The 22,073-nt window shown below is 42.6% G+C and overlaps 1 protein-coding gene across 1 annotated transcript; it reads left to right on the top strand.

Annotated features, from left to right (window-relative positions):
- Positions 1-1,869: 1,869 nt before the first annotated feature.
- LOC310789782 (NACHT, LRR and PYD domains-containing protein 3-like) lies at positions 1,870-21,477 on the top strand. Its single transcript, XM_083651462.1, has 10 exons — positions 1,870-1,992; positions 7,095-7,380; positions 7,866-9,648; positions 9,742-9,915; positions 10,987-11,160; positions 14,095-14,268; positions 17,612-17,785; positions 18,603-18,776; positions 18,885-18,931; positions 19,032-21,477. The coding sequence occupies exons 2-10, from the start codon at positions 7,104-7,106 to the stop codon at positions 19,577-19,579; spliced, it is 3,525 nt and encodes a 1,174-aa protein (XP_083507588.1). The 5' UTR covers positions 1,870-1,992; positions 7,095-7,103; the 3' UTR covers positions 19,580-21,477.
- Positions 21,478-22,073: the final 596 nt, after the last annotated feature.

Below are 22,073 nucleotides of genomic sequence, written 5' to 3'. Positions count from 1 at the left end.
CCGGATACTTTGTTGACCAGACAAACTCTGTATTTGTGTAACGTCGCACTTGGCTGTTGTCCTGTGTGTATGTATGTATGTATGTATGTATGTATGTTTTTATGTATGTATGTATGTATGTATGTATGTATGTATGTATGTATGTATGTATGTATGTATGTATGTATGTATGTATGTTTTTATGGCTGCAGTGTGGGCGTAAGCCCAAGACAAATTTCCCATGCGTGGGACAATAAAGTTAATCTTATCTTATCTTATCTTATCTTATTTAGGCAGGCTCTTATTAGAGACCAGTCTTTACTTGTTAAAATCAGCGTATTAACTTGATCACATGATCACAGTGAATTACTATAATCAACTCATTAGAGCGCAATAAGCGGCGGTTACAAAGAACCAAACATAACAAGGACAATAGTAAAACAATCTGCTGTATGGAGACCTGCCAGATTGTTTTTCCAAGTCTCTTTGATGGAAGCAAAATTGAATATTCTATCCATTAAGGTTTTTTAACGTCCCTTGTAGTACTAGACACAGTTCTCGCTTCATGTGAAAATGCACATGCAATGCATGCAGATCCAGATGCTTCTGGCCCAAAAGGCTGCACATGTTGGGGCCTAGTAGATTCCGATTCAAATTCCGGTACACCATCAATACTATCATCAGTGACATCATCAGTGATTTCACATGTAACAGTATGCTTCTTTTCCCCTCAGAATTCTGACTTTAATCTAAAAATTCTGACTTTATTTTCAGAATTCTGATTGAAAGTTATAATACTTTACTTTAATGTCGAACATGTGTAGGGAAGCTGGATGATGAGAAGTCAGACACACACACACACACACGCACACGCACACGGACACACACACACACACACACACACACACACACACACACACACACACACACACAGACACAGACACAAATGATGGGGAGATTTCATTTTATGAAAATTTTGATTTTTGGCGATGGTGTTCATTTGTGAAAATGATCTTGCTGAACACAAAGGTCTCAGATTCTTAAACTTTTGTTAACCATCAAACATATTTCACGCATCTAACCAAAATCCCCATACAAACATCCCACTGACTTCCAGACGAGGGAGCAGGCGATGCTAACTTCCAGGTTGGTCAAAAAAATAGCCTACGTCATGCCTGTGGTACTCGATTACCTCAAACTCCTGGAGCTTGCATGCTCACTTTTCTTATTGTTGTTGTATTTGATCCAATGAAGCATTCTGTTGCATCTGTTTGCTTGTTTTTATAACTTTAATAATAGCCTAGTTGATTAGTTTTGATGCAGAAATGTCATGGATTCTTTTTGCTGTCACGTTGCACAACAACCTTTCCATCCCCAGTTAAAGCCAGTATTATTGATTAATGTCAGCTTGCTAGATGTATTCTGATTCATACAGAAGTAGCCATATATTTCTGAAATAAAGTTGAACAGTAGCCCATATAAAGCGCTTGTGGCCATGTCTTTCTAAAAGCTTGTAATGTAGCCGTTATGGTATTTCACACTTGGTTGTAAATTCAGAAAGGGGATGTTTGCTCATTTTTTAAGGAACTAACTACAGCACAATCTGTTCTGTCACTGCAACACATTTCCAGCTCTGTGTGACTATGTGTGTGTGTGTGTGTGTGTGTGTGTGTGTGTGTGTGTGTGTGTGTGTGGAGCAGGTGCGTGTGCGTGTGTGTGTGTGTGTGTGTGTGTGTGTGTGTGTGTGTGTGCAGCAGGTGCGCGTGCATGTGTGTGTGTGTGTGTGTGTGTGTGTGTGTGTGTGTGTGTGTGTGTGTGTGAATGTGTGTGTGCGCACACACGCGCATGTGTGTCTAATTGACCAAACAGCTTGCTTGGTGTTGGAAATACCATTTTTGTAATGTCATTTAGCTATAAAGGGTACGTAACAGCAGCCTCAGATCAAACACACCAGGACTGAAGTGTCTGAGTGAAGGCAGACAGTTTGACTTGAACTGGATGTGAGGTCACCAGGTAAGGATCCACCAGGAAACATTACACATGTTTGATAAGTGAGTTATGTGGAATTAATCTGTACAACTGTTGTGTATAAGATGACGTGACATCTTTCAAGATGTGTATTCAACGCTTTCAGTTGGTATGAGGACGTATTGCCTTATAGACCAAATCACCGTGACGTCGCGTTAAAGGAACACTCTGCCCATTTTCAACCAGCTTTGTATCATTAGAACATCAGTAGTATATCAGAAAACTGTAAACTGTTTTGAAATCTGTCATTTAATTTGACAGTTATTGAGTGTTAAAGTGTGGACCAGTGACATCACTGGTCCACACCAACTCAAATTAATAACTCATTAACTCAAATCAACTCTCAATAACTGTCAAACTATTCATCATTCATCTAGTTTGACAGTTATTGAGAGTTGATTTGAGTTAATTAGTTATTAATTTGAGTTAGTGTGGACCAGTGATGTCACTGGTCCACACTTTAACACTCAATAACTGTCAAATTAAATGACAGACTTCAAAACAGTTTACAGTTTTCTGATATACTACTGATGTTCTAATGATACAAAGCTGGTTGAAAATGGGCGGAGTGTTCCTTTAACAACAAAAGTGACTTACGGGTAGACACCTGCCAATTGATTTGAGTTGTGGAGATATCACCAAACTTGTTTATTGTGTATTTCTGTTTTCATTTTCGGATGTAATTGTAGTTAAACACGGTGGTATGACCTATCTGATTTGGTTTTTCTTGTTTTATGTACTGTGTTGAGAAACAGTAAATAGAAGAAAGAGGGAGCTTCTTGATGCTTATAGAGGAATGTAATAAAGAAGTAATGTACAGGTATACTTAATCAGTTAATACAAAGTACATCTTCAGAGAAGGACAAGGGCACAAGAGACGCAACACGTTTCAACCTCTGCTCTTCGTCAGGCTGGAGGGCAGAAAAGTTGGTTGCCACACCTGTATAAGAGCAATACGTGGTACAAGGTGAGCTGACGTGGTGTGCGGAAGTGATACTGTGACGTATGAACTACGTCAAAAACAGAAGTGTATAAGATAGAGAGAGAGAGAACATCCAGACATAGAAATAGCACACTGGGCTGTACATACAGCATAGGCTATAAGGCATAATGCATTGGCCTGTACATACAATATAGGCTATTAGCAATAACACATAAGACTGTAGAAGCAACATAGGCTATAATAAATAATACACTGGGATGTGGATACATCAAAGGCTAAGCAACACACAAAGCAATATATAGCTGGAACATGTAAAAAAAACGGGGGGGAGCAGATATAGGCACAGATTATAGGAAGCATGATAAATCAAACTCTTCATTGAGGCCGTGGGGAGCGGCTGTGTGGAGCGCATGGATCGAGCGTGTCTCGCGCTGGAGGAGCGCTCTGTCCAAGTCCCCGCCTCTCGGGTGTTGCTTGATAAGATCAATGGCCCAGAAACGGAGGTCACTGTCACTATGAGATTTGTTTAAAAAGTGCTCGACTAGTGGGGCTTTGGTGTCTCCACGACTAATAGCGCTTTTGTGCTCAGTGATCCGTGTGCGTAATGGGCGGGTCGTCTTCCCGATGTATAGGAAGGGGCACGGGCAACTAGATAGACTACCACCTGCGATGCGCAAGGTGGTGAGGTGTTTGAGTTTGTAAGACTGACTGTCCGGGGTGGTGAACGTTTTGAGTCTGTCAGTGATTGTGCGCAACATGAGCAGTGTGCGCAAGGGAAGTGCCCGACGGGGGGGAGGTAGGGAGTCAATGGTGCGCTGCGTAATGCTGGGAGTGTGGAAGGTTTTAACCAGCTTGTCTCTGATGTTCGGATTGCGCGTAAAAGCAATCCTGGGGGGTAGTGTGAAGGTGTTGTGAACCTGAAGAATATTCCAGTGTTTCAGGAGGCAGCGTCTGATTTTGTTGGCCAGGGGGGAGTATTGGAGGGTTGCAGTGATTCTGGGAGGGGAAGTGTCCGTTTTTCTGGCCTCCAGCAATATGTCTCTGTGGGCATGGAGTGCGCGCTTAAAGGCGTGGGAGACAGGGCGGCGACCGTAGCCCCTCTCCAGGAACCTCAGACGCATGTCGGAAGACTTGGATATGAAGTCCCGCTTGTCGCTACACAGCCTGCGTAGGCGCATAAATTGTCCGGCTGGCAGGTTGTTTTTGAGGGGGGAGGGATGATAACTGGAGGCGTGTAGGAGGGTGTTTATGTCTGTGGGTTTCCTGTAGATAGTGGAGTTTAATTTACTGTTGTGTTTATAGACAGAAACATCCAAGAAGTGGATAGAGTCCGGGGAGTGCTCGATGGTGAATTGGAGGTGTTTATTCCAAGTGTTGAGGAGGCGATGGAACTCAAGTAGGCAGGCTGCTGTGCCATGCCAAATGAGGAAAATGTCATCTATATACCTGAGCCATAGACTGATGTGGGCAATAAATGGGTTATACACAAAATCCATCTCAACACGACACGATTTAACACGATTTCAGATGGACAAGCCCGTCTTTATTGTCACACGGTTACACATCAACACATGCACGGAGGGCCACAAACACACACATGCTGACGGTGGCCGGTGAAATTTGTCCTCTGCATTTAACCCATCCTGGCTTTGTCCTTTCCTCCGGGGGGCACGCCAGGAGCAGTGGTCGCTTTCTCGTACAGCGCCCGGGGACCGACTTCGGATGTTGTCGTCACTGGTCGGATGACGATGACGATCTGATCTTCTGCATGTTTTTAATGTGGGGGGGGGGGGGGGTTATATACGGAGGAACCCCCTGGGGGAGCACGGGGAGAACATGCAAACTCCACACAGACAGAAAGGCCCTTATGACGAGATACCCCACCTGGGCAGTAGGCACTGAAGATATGGGGGGAACACAACCACAGCGCCCGCAGTGTCCCAGGCGAGAATCGAACTCAGGACCTTCTGACTGCGAGGCGACAGCTCTACCACTGAGCCACCGTGCCCCTAAAGGTGCCCACATACAAATTGGCCACAGAGGCACAGTGGCACAGCCCATCGCCACTCCAGAGGTCTGTAGATAGTACTCACCACCAAACATGAAATAGTTTGGTGATGAAGTCATTAGGGGGGAGTTCAGTGGTTCTGTTGGATAAAGTCTGTCTGATCGTGTCAATGGCCGCCTGTTGTGGGATGTTAGTATATAAAGATTCTGTGTCCATGGTGGCTAGGATGACGTCAGATAGGTCTAGGTTGAGTTGGTCAAGTTTCAGTAAGAAATCAGAGGAGTCACGGACGTAGGCTGGTAAAGTACGGACAAATGGTTGGATGTGGTGGTCAACATATTGTGATAGAGGTTCAAGTAGGGACTCATTGCCAGATACAATAGGACGTCCAGGACATGGTGTTTTGTTCTTGTGGATTTTAGGCAGTAGGTAGAGTACTGGTAGCCTGGGTAAACCCATCCCCCACGTGACCTGCTCTCAGACCTGTTCTCAGTGACTGGGAACTGAGAGAGCAGGTCACGTGGTGGCTGGGTTTACCTAGGCTAGAGTACTGGGGTCCTATGGTGTTTGCGTAGTAAGAATCTGTGGTCACGTTTAGTGATGTGGCCAGATTGGAGGGCCGTGTCAATTATAGCTTTAATGCCATTGCGGGTGGGCGTGCCAGGATCATTCTGTAGTCTGACATAAGTGTTGGTGTCAGAGAGATGTCTGGTGGCTTCTGCTAAATAGTCAGTGTCGTCCTGTAGCACTACGGCTCCACCCTTATCGGCGGGGCGAATGACAATAGAGTCGTCCTATGTTGTAGTTCATTCAGAGCTGTTCGTTCCCTGTGGGTGATATTCTGTCTAACAAAGGGAATGCTCTGTTCTAATTTGGTGATGTCCTGGTGGATAAGTTTGCTGTAGGTGTCTATAGCTGTGTTTCCATTACAGTTTTTCGCAAAATAATTGCGATATTTCTACAACTTCGACAATGTACAATTGCGACTTGTAGGCGTTTCCATTGAAGTTGAGTTTGAGTGACGGCGCACACACCTGAACGCACTTCCCCGTTGCAGCAGCTGCCACAGTGATTACGCATGGGGATCTGCCCCAAATCCCGTCCCCTGCATGCTCAAATCCAACCAATGGTCAATGCAAATCACCACATGCAGTTACAACGCATATAAACGAGCCTGATTATCAATTAAAAAGAAATGAGTGTCGTACCCAGCCCCAACATGTTGCTGGCTGCGGTGAATGCAGTGAGCGTGAGAGGCAGAGGAAAAAAGGTAGCCTACAACTGCGCGCACACAGACAGGCAGCCTGTCACCATGGAGCGATTTCTGTCATTAAACATGATCTATTTTCCCCAGCTCCGCTTTTGCACAACACTCGTCTTTCTGCTAGGTTGCTGCGGAGGTTTTGCCACGGCTTATCGAACCCTTTCTCCCTCATTTTCCGCTCCTTTTCCAAAGGAGAAGATGGGTCACATGACATGCAAATGCGAAAAATGTGTTTCCATTCCACTTTTGCGATAAACTGCTATATCGACACGTCTGAAAAACCACCTCATGAGAGCGCAAAAACGTTTTGCGATATTTGGGAGGTTTTTCGAAATTTACCTGTTTCCATTGCCCAATTTATATTGCGATATTTAGATTTTGCGCATTTCTGAGTGTAATGGAAACACAACTTATGGCAGGGTCAATATTGCCAGGGGGTATCAAGGAGGAGGGGGGGGCCAAGGCCGGTCGGGCGCTGCTCGTAGTATGTGTTGAGAAACCAAATCTACCACCACACACCAGTGACATCTCATCACCACCAGTCGGACTAACTGCTAGTATTGGGTACATTAGGTCTCTAATGTTGGTGAAAGTGTTGTTAATTAATGAGATATGAAAGAATCAAACCTGCGTTTTAGATGTAACCATTTTCTCTTTATATAATTGGTTCCCCGCCCTGTTTGCTCCACTCCATTAAGTTGTATGTGATGCAGGCATTGTCTACCCGGACCTTATTGTAAACAAACCTTGTGACTCAGTCTCAGGGATAGGAGAGCTGCCAAGTCTCAAGACACTTCCTCACTTGAGGGCGCTATTACCTGCAAGCTCACAAACAGCATTAAGGTCAATTAATCATAATGTCTTCTCATCAGGGAGCAGTCATGGCGACACCTGTAGAGCTGCTCTTGGGAACTTTAGGGGAGTTGGACGACGAAGAGTTCAAGAAGTTCAAGTGGTTCCTGCAGCAGAGTGACTTCCTGGAAGGCTTCCCAGCCATCCCAAAGAGCCGCCTGGAGAATGCAGACAGGCTGGAGACAGTGGATCACATGGGGCAGACCTACAGCGAATACACTCTGGAGGTGACCAAAACGCTTTTGAGGGAGATCAACAAGAATGATCTACTTCAACGACTATTAAACACGGGTTTAGGACCCAAAGGTAAGGAAGATTAAAATGGGACATTATGCAAGCATGCATCACATAAAAGTATTAGTAACAACACTTTATATAGAGTGCGGACTGCATCATTGTTTATGTGTACTTTATCAGCCAATATATGTGTGAAGAGACACAGACTGCCTTTTGAAGTGACTAGGTTTATTGTAAACTGGCATATTTGTATTATTGTAATTTCTGGATGTTTTATATTGAGTCCCCAGTGGGAAAATTCTCATTGTGACCTCTAGTTGGCGTGCGGGGAGGGGGGTTCTGAGTGAGTCTGGTTGTGCATGTGTTTGTATAGGTTTTATGTTTGTTGTTTTTTAGTTTTTTCTTGTAAAAAACCCCCCAACTCAATAAAAAATGTATAAAAAAAGGATGAGCTCAATATATTACGTATACGTTTGGAATATGGACATTTACCGGAAATGTTAGCATTATTCTATCATCCTCAAATTGATGTCATATACTTTTTATTCATTCAGATATTCTTGCCAAGTGCCAGAGTAAACACAAATCTGACCAACAGAAGAAGTTTCAGCATTTGTTTGAGGGAATCACAAAATCAGGAAAGTTGATACTACCAACTGAGATCTACATCCCAGAGGAGGGGACTGGAGAGGTCGACAATGAACATGAAGTCAGACAGATTGAAATGGCATCCAGGAAACCATTCAGACCAGAAAACACAATCAAAAGTGAAGATCTCTTTAAACCCGTACCTGGACAAGATCAATCAATCAGAACAGTGATGACAAAGGGAGTTGCAGGCATTGGGAAAACAGTCTTAACACAGAAGCTCACTCTGGACTGGGCTGAAGGCAAAGCCAACCAGGATATACAGTTCATATTTAGATTCACTTTCCGAGAGCTGAATCTGCTGAAAGGGAAAAAGTACAGCTTGGTCGAACTTTTTCATCACTTCTTTCCAGAGACCAAAGACGCAGGAATCTACAGGTTTGACAAGTTCCAGGTTGTGATCATTTTTGACGGTCTGGATGAGTGTCGACTTCCTCTAGACTTCCAGAACAACGAGATCCTGACTGATGTCACAGAGTCGACCTCAGTGGATGCGCTGCTGACAAACCTCATCATGGGAAAACTGCTTCCCTCTGCTCGCCTCCTTATAACCACACGACCTGCAGCAGCCAATCGGATCCCTCCTGAGTGTGTTGACATGGTGACAGAGTTGAGAGGCTTCACTGACCCGCAGAAGGAGGAGTACATCAGGAAGAGTTTCAGAGATGATGAGGAGCAGGCCAGCAGAATAATCGCCCACATCAAAACTTCACAAAACCTCCACACCATGTGTCGCATCCCAGTCTTCTGCTGGATCACTGCTACAGTTCTGGAGCATGTATTGAAAACCAGTGTGAGAGAAGACCTGCCCAAGACCCTGACTGAGTTGTACATCCACTTCCTGGTGGTTCAGTCCAAACTGCAGAATGTCAAGTATCATGAGAGATCGGAGACAGATCCACTCTGGAATACAGAGCGCAGGGAGATGATTCTCTCTCTGGGAAAACTGGCTTTTGAGCAGCTGGAGAAAGGCAACATGATCTTCTATGAAGAAGACCTGGCAGAGTGTGGCATTGATATCAGAGCAGCCTCAGTGTACGCAGGAGTGTTCACACAGATCTTTAAAGAGGAGTGTGGGCTGTACCAGGACAAGGTCTTCTGCTTTCTCCATATGAGCATGCAGGAGTTTCTGGCTGCTGTTCATGTCATCGTCTCATTCATCGACTCTGATGTCAATCTGCTGTCAGAAGCCTCCTGGTGGTCTATGCGATTCAGAGACAAATCAGCAGTAAAATACCTATACCGGAGTGCTGTGAACAAGGCCTTACAGACTCCAAATGGAAACCTGGACTTCTTCCTCCGCTTCCTCCTGGGCCTTTCACTGGAGACCAATCAGATTATCCTACAAGGCCTGCTGACACAGACAGGGAGAAGATCACAGGGCAATCATGAAACAGTCCAGTATATCAAGAAGAAAATCAAGAAGAATCCCTCTCCAGAGCGAAGCATCAATCTGTTCCACTGTCTGAATGAGATGAATGACCATTCTCTAGTGGAGGAGATCCAACAGCACCTGAGATCAGGGCATCTCCCCATATACGATCTCTCCCCTGCTCATTGGTCGGCTCTGGTCTTCATCTTACTCTCATCAGGAGAAGAGCTGGGCATGTTTGACCTGAAGAAATACTCTCCTTCAGAGGAGGCTCTTCTGAGGCTGCTGCCAGTGGTCAAAGCCTCCAATAAAGCTCTGTAGGTGGACAGATAATTGGATATATTAACTTGATTAAATTGTGATGTCAGTACAAAATTTTTAAGTTGTCTTAATCACTGATTCTCCTTCAGTCTGAGTCTCTGTCAGCTGTCAGAGAGAAGCTGTGAAGCTCTGGCCTCAGTTCTCAGCTCCCAGTCCTCTAGTCTGAGAGAGTTGGACCTGAGTGACAACGCCACACAAGACTCTGGAGTCAAAATGCTTTCTGCTGGACTGGAGAGTCCACACTGTAGACTGGAGACTCTCAGGTAAGATCCATTCGCAGTTTTCATCAATTGATTTGACACATTTTTACAAACTAAGGTTCCAGCTCTCAAAACTCTATCAGGTTCGTTTTCCTGAATCTGCAAAGAGAGACTCCAACACTCTGCATTTTTTATTTCAATGAAAATACAGTTTTGAATCTTCAAGAATGTGTTTTGTCCTGATCTACATTCATGCAGTCAGGCACCCGGAGGACAGAGAGAAGATCCTCCTTGCTTTTCTCTCATGTAATTTATATTACTGCACTGTCACATATCCAGCTTATTGAGAATAGAGCAGGTAGGACTTTAATGAGTGTGAAGCAGAGATAAACCCCAGATTCAGCATATTTCCACTGTTTACTTGGTGATGAAGAATTATTATTAGGATGATCTTCAGGTATTTCTGACTGACACTCAGTCTAATCCACACTGCTGCATGTCGGAAAATAAGCTATTTACAGGATACAAGCATTTCACATGACAGTTTTCGTTGTTTTCAGGTCGCAGTTCAAAACAAATGATCGTTTCAGTGCATATCAAACCAAACTTATCGGGGTGACTTAAAAATAATATTTAAAGCTGGAAATAAGGTCCAGGTTGTAAAAAATTGCATTCTCCTTTAAGGGCCCTGCTCAAGGGCACCTCAGTGGTGGTAACTAAGAAGTGTAAAGCACTGCCTTTTCAGTTTACCCACCAAGATTTATCCTGCCGGTCCCGGGGATTGAACTTCCGAACAACGAGCTTCCAGGCACAAGCTTGCTTCTCTAACCATTGGGCTGCCCTACAACATACAGTAGCATAGAGCATTTGGTGGATGTATGATCTAAATCACCTTTCAGCACGATGTGTGGATACAGCTTTAACATGAGTGAACCCAGTGGGAATCAAACCAGCATCTCTGCTGGCGTTGTTAGTGGTTAGTAGGTTCATTGAACAGTGTGAACTCTACTTTTATATATGGGGAACATAAATCAAAATAATTCACAGTAGGCTAATGATTTGAAAGAAAAATCACTGACTACACTGACATTAAAATATAAGATAATACTATTTTCATATCTTCATGTCCTTCAGGCTGAGTGTCTGTCAGCTGTCAGAGAGAAGCTGTGAAGCTCTGGCATCAGTTCTCAGCTCCCAGTCCTCTAGTTTGAGAGAACTGGACCTGAGTAACAATCATCTCCATGATTTGGGTGTGAAACTGCTTTCTGCTGGACTGGAGAGTCCACAATGTAGACTGAAGACTCTCAGGTAAGATCTATTCACAGTTTTCATCAATTTGGTTGACATATTTCTCCAAACTCAAGTCCCTGCTCTCAAAACTCTCTGAGCGCAGTGAAAATAATGTTCTGGATTTTCCGGAATGTGTTTTGTCCTGATCAAAATTCATACACATCTATGAACCTGGATGACTGGGTGAAGATCTTCCATGCTTTAATCTTATGTAATTTACATTACAGCACCTTTCTCTTCCTGTCTCAGCACTCATTCACACCATATCCCCGAAGCCACGCTGAAGCTACGCAGCGCTATGGCAGTTTCATTTCAGTTCCTTGTTCACAGGCGAGACTGTCAGCCGCATGCCACACCACGCTGAAGCCACGCTGCAGCGATAGCTTCAGCTTCTGTTCTATTTTTCAAGCGTGCAGCGCACTGCACCCGAGCTGCCAGGCATGAGGTCAATGCAAGTTGTGAGCGAGCCTGGGGAGGGCGAGGCGCTGAGGAAAAGAGAGTGCTTCTGGTGTGACCGCGGTTTAGCGTACGTGGCACTCAGCTTCGGTTAAGAATAGGGCAGCTAGGACTTGAATTAGTGTGAATGGGAGATCATAGATGGAGTATATCTCAGATTTAGCACATGTGTGGTGGTCTGCAAAAACCCTTCACATGGTGGAAATTTGACATTTTAATCTTTTTTTACATTTCCATGAATTAGAAACTCTCACCTATATATAACTTTTTGAATGACTGAGATAGCTCTCTCGATCAAATGTTAGAGTATTTTAATCTGTTATGTGTCTAAAAGTAAAACGTGGGGAAAATGGCTTTAAGCATTCCAGAACGTTCTATTTTCTACAATGGCATTCCACCAAAACCATAAAAAAATAATTACTTTCCCTTTTGTTTTATGAAAATAATTGTGCGGCAGTGACATGCAAGGGTTTCTGCAGGCCACATATTTCCACTGTTTACTTGCTGATAAAGAATGAATATTCAAATCTCACAGAGATTGACTAGTTTTGACCCTGAGTTATGTGCATTCATGTGCCCCTCGGATGGTCCTACTGTATTTTCTGAGCAGGCAAGTCATTCTTGCGACGTCCGTGTGTTTACGTGCTTTTGGTGCCGGAATGATCAAATGTGTAAACCAAATCCGGATTAATGCCGATATTTTTCTAACTAATCATCTAGGCCACTCTACATGGACAGCAACTGCCGGTAATATTACAAATGACGTGTGTGCAAAATAAAACGTTTCTTGCCATCTGCAAAGCATCTACTTTTGCCCGTGCATGTTTCTGCCTCTATGGTTTCTGCGTATATGATGTCAAGTCGGCAACTCGTGTACCAAAATCTTCCTAAAGTTGCAGAGTTATAATTGTTCCGACTTGAGCATCCGTTCATGTGAAATTTCTCAGTTGGTATCACATTTTTCCAATTACTCTGACAGCACATGCATGCAGCATTACACTGCATACATGTCAATTCTGTCTGAGCTGGAGAGAAGCTGAGATCTTCTGGTCCTTCTGGCTGACACTCAGTCTAAATTCCAGACTAAAGCTGACCTTCTGGTCCTTCTGACTGACACTCAGTCTAAACTCCAGACTAAAGCTGAGATCTTCTGGTCCTCCTGACTTACACTCAGTCTAAACTCCAGACTAAAGCTGAGATCTTCTGGTCCTCCTGACTTACACTCAGTCTAAACTCCAGACTAAGGACATGTTTAGACGACAACGGTCTGTGGATAAAACGGCAAACTGTTGTTGCATTCTTGCCTTTGATTTTGTGTTTATACACAGCGTTTGTGTGAACGATTCACGTGCAGACTGAAGCCGGAAAAAACTCAGAGCAGCGTCAAGTGAGCCAGACTAAAAGGGGAACTTCTGGTTAAAACCTTCAGAATAATGGGAATTAAATAAACTAATAGCTTTATTGATGCATGTTGCAACGTTGTAATGTCTGAATTGATTAAGCGAGTGAGGAAATGTTTTCAACTAGTAAACTTGCTACTTGTCAATGTTGGGGGTTCGCTCAGCCTAGTGGTCAGAAAATCACTGAGCTTTAAATCCTGTTCATACTGTATATCTTGTCATTCCTCTCAATGTCTTTCTGTAAAGCACAACATAGTAGAGTTGAATAATTAACCGGGGGGAGGGTTGGCAATTTGGCAATTTGAACTTCCACAATTTCGAAATAGCACTGGCAGTTAATTGCTTAAGAGAGAGAAGTGTCCAGGATTTCTCAACAAGATATTTTGGGTCCATGAATCTATAGTATTTGTGAAAACCTTTCATCAGACTCAATCTCAGTAAATCCTGCACACTGACATCAAAAACACCTTTATATAAACAATGTTTAAGTAAAAAACAACAACAAGAAGAACTTTTGATGATATCAAATTACAGTTTAAATTACAATAGACCCTTGCTATGGCCATTTTGTTTTTCGAAAAGGCAGGGTAAACAGAAGTGCAAGCATTAATTAATACACTATTGAGGCTTTCCAACTTCCATGAGTGTAAGTTGAAAACCCTCATTACTGTTTTGCATGCACCTTTGTTTACCCTGCCTTTTCGACACAAAATGGCCCCTGTGAAAAGGGTCTCTTGTGATTAGAATATTTTGTCAATATTGTTCAGCCCTACAACATAGCATAGCCATATACCATTGGGTGGATTGACCCAAACCACCTTGCAGCACCATGTCTTAATACAGATTTAACATGGGTGAACCCAGTGGGAATCAAACCAGCAACTCTATCATTGTTAGTTCTGCACTCCTTTCAATTAACTCCAGCACCTTTTTAAGAACACTGTCAACTCTGCTTTTAACATCAATCAACATTATTAGCTATACTTATTTAAAAGAAAAATCACAAACTACATTTCCATTAAAATATAACTATAAATATACTATATTGGCATTAAAATACAAAGAATACCATTTTCATATCTCTTCATGTCTTCAGGCTGAGTGGCTGTAATCTGTCAGAGAGAAGCTGTGAAGCTCTGGCCTCAGTTCTCAGCTCCCACTCCTCTAGTCTGAGAGAACTGGACCTGAGTAACAACGACTTACAGGATTCAGCGGTGAAGCGGTTATCTGCTGGACTGGAGAGTCCACAATGTATACTGGCGACTCTCAGGTAAGATCTATTATTCAGTTTACTTCAGTTGATTTGACACATTTCTCCAAAAGGTCCCTGCTTTCAGTGTGACGCAATGATATAAACCAGGAGCCAGTAGCTGTGTTGTTGTCTTCACCTATTTTCTTCAGCTTGTGTTGTCTAGTTTTGACCAAACAATATTCCTTTTTGGCCAGCGCCCTACAGCCTACATCCAGCCCTACATCTGGCTTTGTCCAGGGCCAATTTCCGTGCCAATTTGTCTGCCACTTTTGTTGAGTGATGTGAGCTGCACACATATGCACACATCCAAGGACACGCTGCAAGCCTTTGGGTGATGGGACGCTGCAGCTCTGGCCAATCAGGAACCCCGCTGGCAAAACAGTAATGGCTGTTTCTCAGCGGACGATTTGCGTGCAGACTGAAGCCGCAAAAAAGTCAGAGCAGTGTCAAGTGAGCCCGAATAACATTGAAAGTTCTGGTTAGAACCTTCACAATAATGGTAATTAAATAAACTAATTATTGATGCATGTTGCAATTTTTTTTTGTATGTGTGTGATCCGACATACACAGAAGTCATAGAACACAGACAACTGAAAGTACATTTTAACACAGTGATTCAACTGCCCTGATTTTTAGTTAACCACCAGGACCTAGATGCTAAAAAAAAGTTTGCAGTTTTATGCAGAGAGCGTTGCCGTGGAAACAGGGCCTAGTAAGTTAAGTTTATTTTCTTTAATTATGTTCAACGTGGTGCAGAACATGTAGCAAAGCAGACAGAGGAGGAGCAACCGCTGATGACGATGACTTTGGAGGTCGGGCTGCAATTGAATTGCTTCATTTTCACCAACATCAGATTGTCTGTCAAAAAGTTTTGAACCATTTTATTTCATGGTACAAGACAGGAATTTTACACAATTTTACATGTAGGCCTATGGGGGAATAAAAACAACAACAGTGGGCTACTTGCAAGTGGTATGTTTGCTGGACATTAATACTTTTCTATGAATGACTGCAGTTAGTTGTTTCTGAGGCTATAACGTTACTGTGGGTCATCTAATAATTTGTTCATAGGCAACAGGCTATAGGCTACATGTGCACTGTCAGAGTATAGCGGCAGCGTTATAAACCAAACCAGACTATAAAAACATATAAAAACAGTGCCGTTTTTCATGCATGCTAACAAGCAAAACTGCTGTCTGTCTGACAACTGACTGTAGAAAGAGATGCAGGATAGCCAAGCGAACGTGATTGGATGAACAAGGTTTTACACTAGGCCAATCAGTCAGAGAAGGGTGGGTCATGCCTTTGCCATCCTGGGGAAAAAATATCACAGACCTGGTAGAACGGGAAATGAAATGTGAGTTCACGTGACTGGCTGGTTTACCAGGCTAGGAAGCTGCTGTGATGACATGCCAATTTATTAACTTTATCTGGGTTTGATTTCGACACAAATCAGTAGAAAACTGAAAAAAACTTTGAACGTCACTGAGAGCCCTCCACATTAACAACGCTGCTGCCTGCTACAACCAACAGGCTCGGTTGTCAACTCTTTTCCGCGCTGGCCATATGCTAGGATTCCACCTAGCCTTGTTTAAACTAGCTTGTCTCCTCTCTCGCTGTATGAAAGCGGCGCTCTTCCTTCCCTGAAAAAAAGTATTGGAATCGATGAGAGCGAGGACACATGATCAATTAGTAATCTTACTACCTGCCTCTTTACTTGTCCTTGTTGGTCATGCTACCTTCAGTGGCAGAAACATCTGGAGAAGTGAGACTGGTAACCAAGGATACTTCTCCGTTGGCACATTTGTTTTAGCCATGAGCCTTTATGCATGGCTGGTCCTTAGGGGATTCTGTTCAAGTTCAAGTTCAAGTTTATTCATATGTCCCAGAAGGGCACTTTGGGTTGCAGCAGAGCAAAAACAAAACAGTCATAAAATCACACAAGACTCGAAATAAAAACATGAAAACAAAGTGCAGACACAAATAGACCATAAAACCATAAAAACCATAAAAGACCATAAAACCATAAAAACAAAATGGAGACACAATAGACCACGACATAGTGCAAAGTAGCAGTTCAGTTCAAAAGTGCCAGTGTAGTTTAAGTGCATTAGAGGCCGATAAGTGCAAATGTGATAAGTGCAAATGCGATAAGAAGGAGACTTAGCCACAAAGCACTACATAGAAAGTAAATGCTACAATATAACTATTGTATAGGAGAACATAAAATAAATAAAAACATCAAATAGATGTTACATTACTGTATATTCTCTTAAGTAGCATTTAAAGCTCGAATCGAAGCAGGCACAAAGGAATTCCTATATCTATTTTTCTTAGCCAAGGGAGCACGAAGACGAAGGCCAGATGGAAGCAGCTCATATTCAGAGCACAGCAGATGGGCATTGTCTGAGCAGATAGCCCTTGTTTTTTTCAGCAACTGCAAGTTGAAAATGTGGTCTAGGCTCCTAAAATGGATTCCGGCTATTTTTGAAGCCGTTTTCACAATTCTCCCTAGGGAGTTCCTATTCTTGATGTCGAGGCTGCCATACCAGCAAGCAATAGAGAAGGTGATCACCGATTCAATGAAAGCGCTGTAGAACAATTTCATTAAGGTCTTGTCTACCTGGAATTTGGCAAGTTTCCGGAGACAAAAAAGGCGCTGCTGACCCTGTAGCACAGCACGTTTGCTTTGTTTGCTGTCATGTGGTTTCTGTCTCACACTAGTGGTCAGAAAAGTGCTTATGTAGCTTAAAGCTGCATCATATATCTTATGATTCTTCTTAATGGCTTTCTGTAATGCATAACAATTCACTGAAAAAAACTCCAACATCCAACATGAACTTCTGCAATTTCCAAATCATAGAGCCTGCTGCAGTTAATTGCTTAAGAGAGAGAAGTGCCCAAGATTTCTCAACACGATATTTTGGGTAATATTTTGGCCATGAATTAAACTAGTATTGGTGAAAACCAATCTGAATAAATCCTGCACATTGACATGTATTTTCTATTAATAAAATCACATTTATTTAAAAAAAAGAAAAAAAAAGACACACAAGTCACAGTTGCAATTAGATTTTATTGTGTTAATATTGTTCAGCCCCATGACATAGTATAGATTTGGTGGATGTATTGATCCAGATCACATTGCAGCACCATGTGTGAATACAGTTTCAATATGGGCTGACCCAATTTGAATCAAACCAGTATCTGGCATTGTTAGTGCTGCACTCAGTTCCATGAACCACCACACCAGAGAACACTGAACCCTGCTTTTAGATAAGGGAAACATCACCCAACATTATTACTATATTGGCATTAAAATACAAGAGAATACCATTTTCATATATTTTCATGTCTTCAGGCTGAGTAGCTGTAATCTGTCAGAGAGAAGCTGTGAAGCTCTGGCCTCAGTTCTCAGCTCCCACTCCTCTAGTCTGAGAGAACTGGACCTGAGTAACAACGACTTACAGGATTCAGCGGTGAAGCTGTTATCTGCTGGACTGGAGAGCCCAGAATGTAGACTGAAGAGTCTCAGGTAAGATCTATTCACAGTTTACTTCAGTTGATTTGACACATTTCTCCAAATGGTCCCTGCTCTCAAAACTCCCTCAGGTGAGTATTCCTGAATCTGCAAATGGAGACTCAGCAACACGTTTTACATTATCAATTGATTTGACACATTTCCACACTGTAGCCTGGAGACTCTCAGGTCAGTATTCCTCAATATTCCCAGTTGTTTTTGCTGGTGCAATTACTCGGGAAGACCGATACATTTCTTTTTGTTTATGAGAAGAGTTGATATGGTTGATATTTGACTGACATGAATATTGAGTCAGCCTTGACTCACTTGTTTTTTGTTTTTGTTTTTTATTTATTTTTGTTGTGTTGTTTTTACTCCAATGCTTTTGGATTTTTATGTTTGTATTTTATGTCTTTGGACCCCAGGAAGAGTAGTCTCACCTTTGATGTAGCGGTAGCCTAATGGGGATCCACAATAAACAATTAAACAATTAAACCTGTTCAACACATGACCATTTAAACCCTGCTTTACTTACAGAGTAACAGTGAATAACAGTGAACCTTCCGGTCTCTCGAAAATACCAAAAAGGATTACTAAGATTCTGCAACAAACTGATCCAAGAACTGTCAAACTGACCAAACTGACTAATCTAAACCAGAAAACTGTGTGTGTGTGTGTGTGTGTGTGTGTGTGTGTGTGTGTGTGTGTGTGTGTTTCTCTCTGTGTGTATGTGTGTGTGTGTGTGTGTGTGTGTGTGTGTGTGTGTGTGTGTGTGTGTGTGTGTGTGTGTGTGTGTGTGTGTGTGTGTGTGTGTGTGTGTGTGTGTGTGTAGGCTGTCAGGCTGTTTGCTCACAGAGAAAGGATGTGCTTCTCTGGCCTCAGCTCTAAGCTCCAACCCCTCCCATCTGAGAGAGCTGGACCTGAGCTACAATCATCCAGGAGCGTCGGGAGTGAATCTGCTCTCTGCTGGACTTTTGGATCCACACTGGAGACTGGACTCTCTCAGGTATGGAGAGGCAATGTCTGTAGAAGGCGGAGTCACTCTGTCACACTGTCACACATGTCCATGTTTGCAGCATCAAAGAAAATCTGCTGATCTGATTTTGTTTATTAGTGTGGCCCATGGTGGATTGGAGAGGTTGACACCAGGTGTGAGGAAATGTAAGTGTGTATTTAGTTTGATTTGTGGAAACAAAGCAACACACTCTTAACTATTTATATAGAAAGTCATACTATGTATTGTGTCTTGTTGTCCCATCAGATGCCTGTGAACTCACACTGGACCCAAACACAGCACACAGACACCTCCTCCTGTCTGAAGACAACAGAAAGGTGACAAGGGTGGGAGAGTGGCAGCCATATCCCGATCACCCAGAGAGATTTGACGGCTGTTGTCAGCTACTGTGTAGAAATGGTCTGACTGGTCGCTGTTACTGGGAGGTGGAGAGGAAAGGACAGGTTTATATAGGGGTGACTTACAAAGGAATCAGTAGGAGAGGAGGGGTGTTCGACTGCGGGCTTGGATGGAATGAAAATTCCTGGAGTCTGCTCTGCTCTGATTATACTTACTATGCCTTTCACAATAACAGAAGAACAGACATACGTTCCCTCCTCGCTTCTAGCTCTAGAGTAGCAGTGTATCTGGACTGGCCTGCTGGCTCTCTGTCCTTCTACAGAGTTTCTTCCAACACACTAATCCACCTCTACACCTTCCACTCCACATTCACCGAACCCCTCTATCCTGGGTTCTGGTTTTGGACTGAGTCTGGTTCCTCTGTGTCTCTGTGTCATGTAGAGGGAGGAGAATGAAACACTCACATTGCTGACCAAAGACAGACAGACAGACGTCGGACAGATAGAAACACACACACACGTGCTTTTTTAAGAAATTTGTGATTCGCGATGTCATATGTGACATCAAAAAGATGCTCTGAATGTTACATGGAATATCTCTGGAACGCTATGACTGATTCACTTACAGTTTTTTCCTCTGAAAGCTAAAGGCTGCACCGCTAGAAGGAGTTCTCCGGTGTGATTGCTGCCCTTTCAGAAGCTTTGAAGTCCAGCCTTGAAATACAGTGTCCTTTTTAGGGATGGCTACCGTAGACCGGTTCTAAATTGGTACCGGTTCCTGATTGGTCAGTACCGGAGTATCAATAAGCGTCTCGATGAACGGTATTGCTGTCCGTATTTTTATTTATTTTTTACCATCCCCTAATGATGACAAGCTACCAGGATCAGGAAGCAATTACGTTTGATGTTGCTTAACTGCATGTTTACACTCCTGTCTCATGCTACAGTAGCTGCGACAGGAAAAACCCTAAAATATAATACTACTAAATACTTTAAAATATCAGTAGTATATTTGGAAGAAAACCAGCACCAAACTAGCGTTTTACCCGAGAGAGATGCCTGCAGCCAGCTGGGAGTCAGGGGACAGACAGAAAACTAGCATGATATGCCTCACGCTGCAACAAACTTCGCTGTGCTTTGGTGGACATGACTTGTTTTCTTAAAGAATAGTATGTCGACTTTGCCAACTCTGAATACAGAAAAGCGACAAACAGCGATGGTGTTGTTAACTTTAACCTACCTTTAGCGCTAGCTTGCAGCAAAATATATCCAGCCAGCCGGTCAGCACAGGGTAAGTTGTCGTTTGTTTTTTAATCCTTTGAAAACGGCTGTGATTGATCCACACTTGATGATGATAATCACGTTAGGTGTGTGCCGCAGGCGTCTTGGGTAACTCTGTTTACTTGGGGAATTGACTAATACCTGGAACAAGCGTTACAGCCCGTCAGCTTCTCATGCAATGGAAACATGGTTGCTGTTCCAGTAAATAGGACGAACCTTGGATACGAGCCGGTGAAGTTGAGGTAGTGTGTTGAACAATGTTGCTGTGCTATTTGATTAAACAGCTCAGCCAGACCATGCTATAAATGAAAATAATGCTCAGTAGAGATATATGCTGGTTTTCTCTGTCCCTGAAGTGAAACCATTGACTGTATATTATATGTGAAATTGAAAGAGTCGGGCCAGCGCAATGCATTCTGGTTGTTGTAGTAGAATTCCCTCTTAGAGTGAACTACAGCCGTTTTCTCAGTTTTCTCTTATGATAGGAATCCAAATTTCAAAAATAATTGCACATTTCAATTACAATTACATAGGTGGCCTAGATTTAATAAATGACCATATTCACAATGCTGAATATATTATTGATGCAAAAAGTTAATGACAAAATAACTTTTTATATATTTTAATGTCATGTCTTTATTTTTTGCATGGAGAGTAGTATCGATAAGAGTATCGTTAAGTATCTGTATCGATAAGAACCCTAGTCCTTTTGGAGACTAATAACTTATTTGGGTGAAAAAAGGGTTTTCTTTGTGAAAAATGTAAATAATTTTTGATGTGTGCAAGTTATATTGTTTATTTTTCCCCATGATCATTAAGACTTAGGAGAACAATTTTCAATTGCCAAAAAGCCTTTATTATCATTGTTCTGCGATTTAAATACATTTCTGTGAGATTCAATTTCCACTCTGTTTTTTTCCTTTTGTGTTTCTGATATAACAATGAATATATCCATGTGACATCACTGCAGCATACTTCTGGTTGTCCAGGTTGTCCTGAAAAAAAAAGTATCATGTATATCACTTGATTGTGCATTACAGGGTTGAGGTTATACAAATTATTAAGGAGTCCAGACAGACAAAAAAAAAGTCAGAGGGTTAACAATGTAATTATTGTCTTGAAATAAACCAATATATAACTTGTTGTTGTCTATGTTATGAGTCTCATGATGAAGGAAAATATTAATTAATTATTATTATTTATTTATTTTTTATTCAGTCCTTGGATAGTCTCCCATCCAAGGACTGCCACAGATCTGCTTAGCTTCCAAGGCAAGCTAGCCATGTGATGCAGGAGCTATGGTGCTGGCATAAACACTGCAATAACATGATGATAAATGTTTCATTTTTACGCAATTCCCTGCACGCACGCACACACGCACGCACGCACGCACACACACACACACACACACACACACACACACACACACACACACACACACACACACACACACACACACGCACGCACACACACACACACACACACACACAAACACACACACACACACACACACACACAAACACACACACACACACACACACACAAAGGGCTGTGGCAATTTTTGCTTTCCACAGACTCTATGTTTAAGAGTTTTCCTTCCAGTAAAGGTGAGTTATTGTATCATACTGGAATGTTGAGTCTGTTGTAATGGTGGAGACAGAAGGGCTTG

This window comes from Poromitra crassiceps, assembly GCF_964638095.1.
Source record: "Poromitra crassiceps genome assembly, chromosome: 15".
Taxonomy (NCBI): Eukaryota; Metazoa; Chordata; class Actinopteri; order Beryciformes; family Melamphaidae; genus Poromitra; species Poromitra crassiceps.
The sequence above is the reverse complement of the archived record's forward strand: the minus strand, read 5'-3'. Positions and strand labels throughout refer to the sequence as shown.

Excerpts from the sequence above, each read along its gene's own strand:
- LOC310789782 (XM_083651462.1), top strand. The coding sequence starts at position 7,104 with ATGGCGACACCTGTAGAGCTGCTCTTGGGAACTTTAGGGGAGTTGGAC. Across the intron at positions 7,381-7,865 it reads CACGGGTTTAGGACCCAAAG|ATATTCTTGCCAAGTGCCAG; the intron begins GTAAGGAAGATT and ends TTATTCATTCAG. Across the intron at positions 18,932-19,031 it reads GACACCAGGTGTGAGGAAAT|ATGCCTGTGAACTCACACTG; the intron begins GTAAGTGTGTAT and ends TTGTCCCATCAG.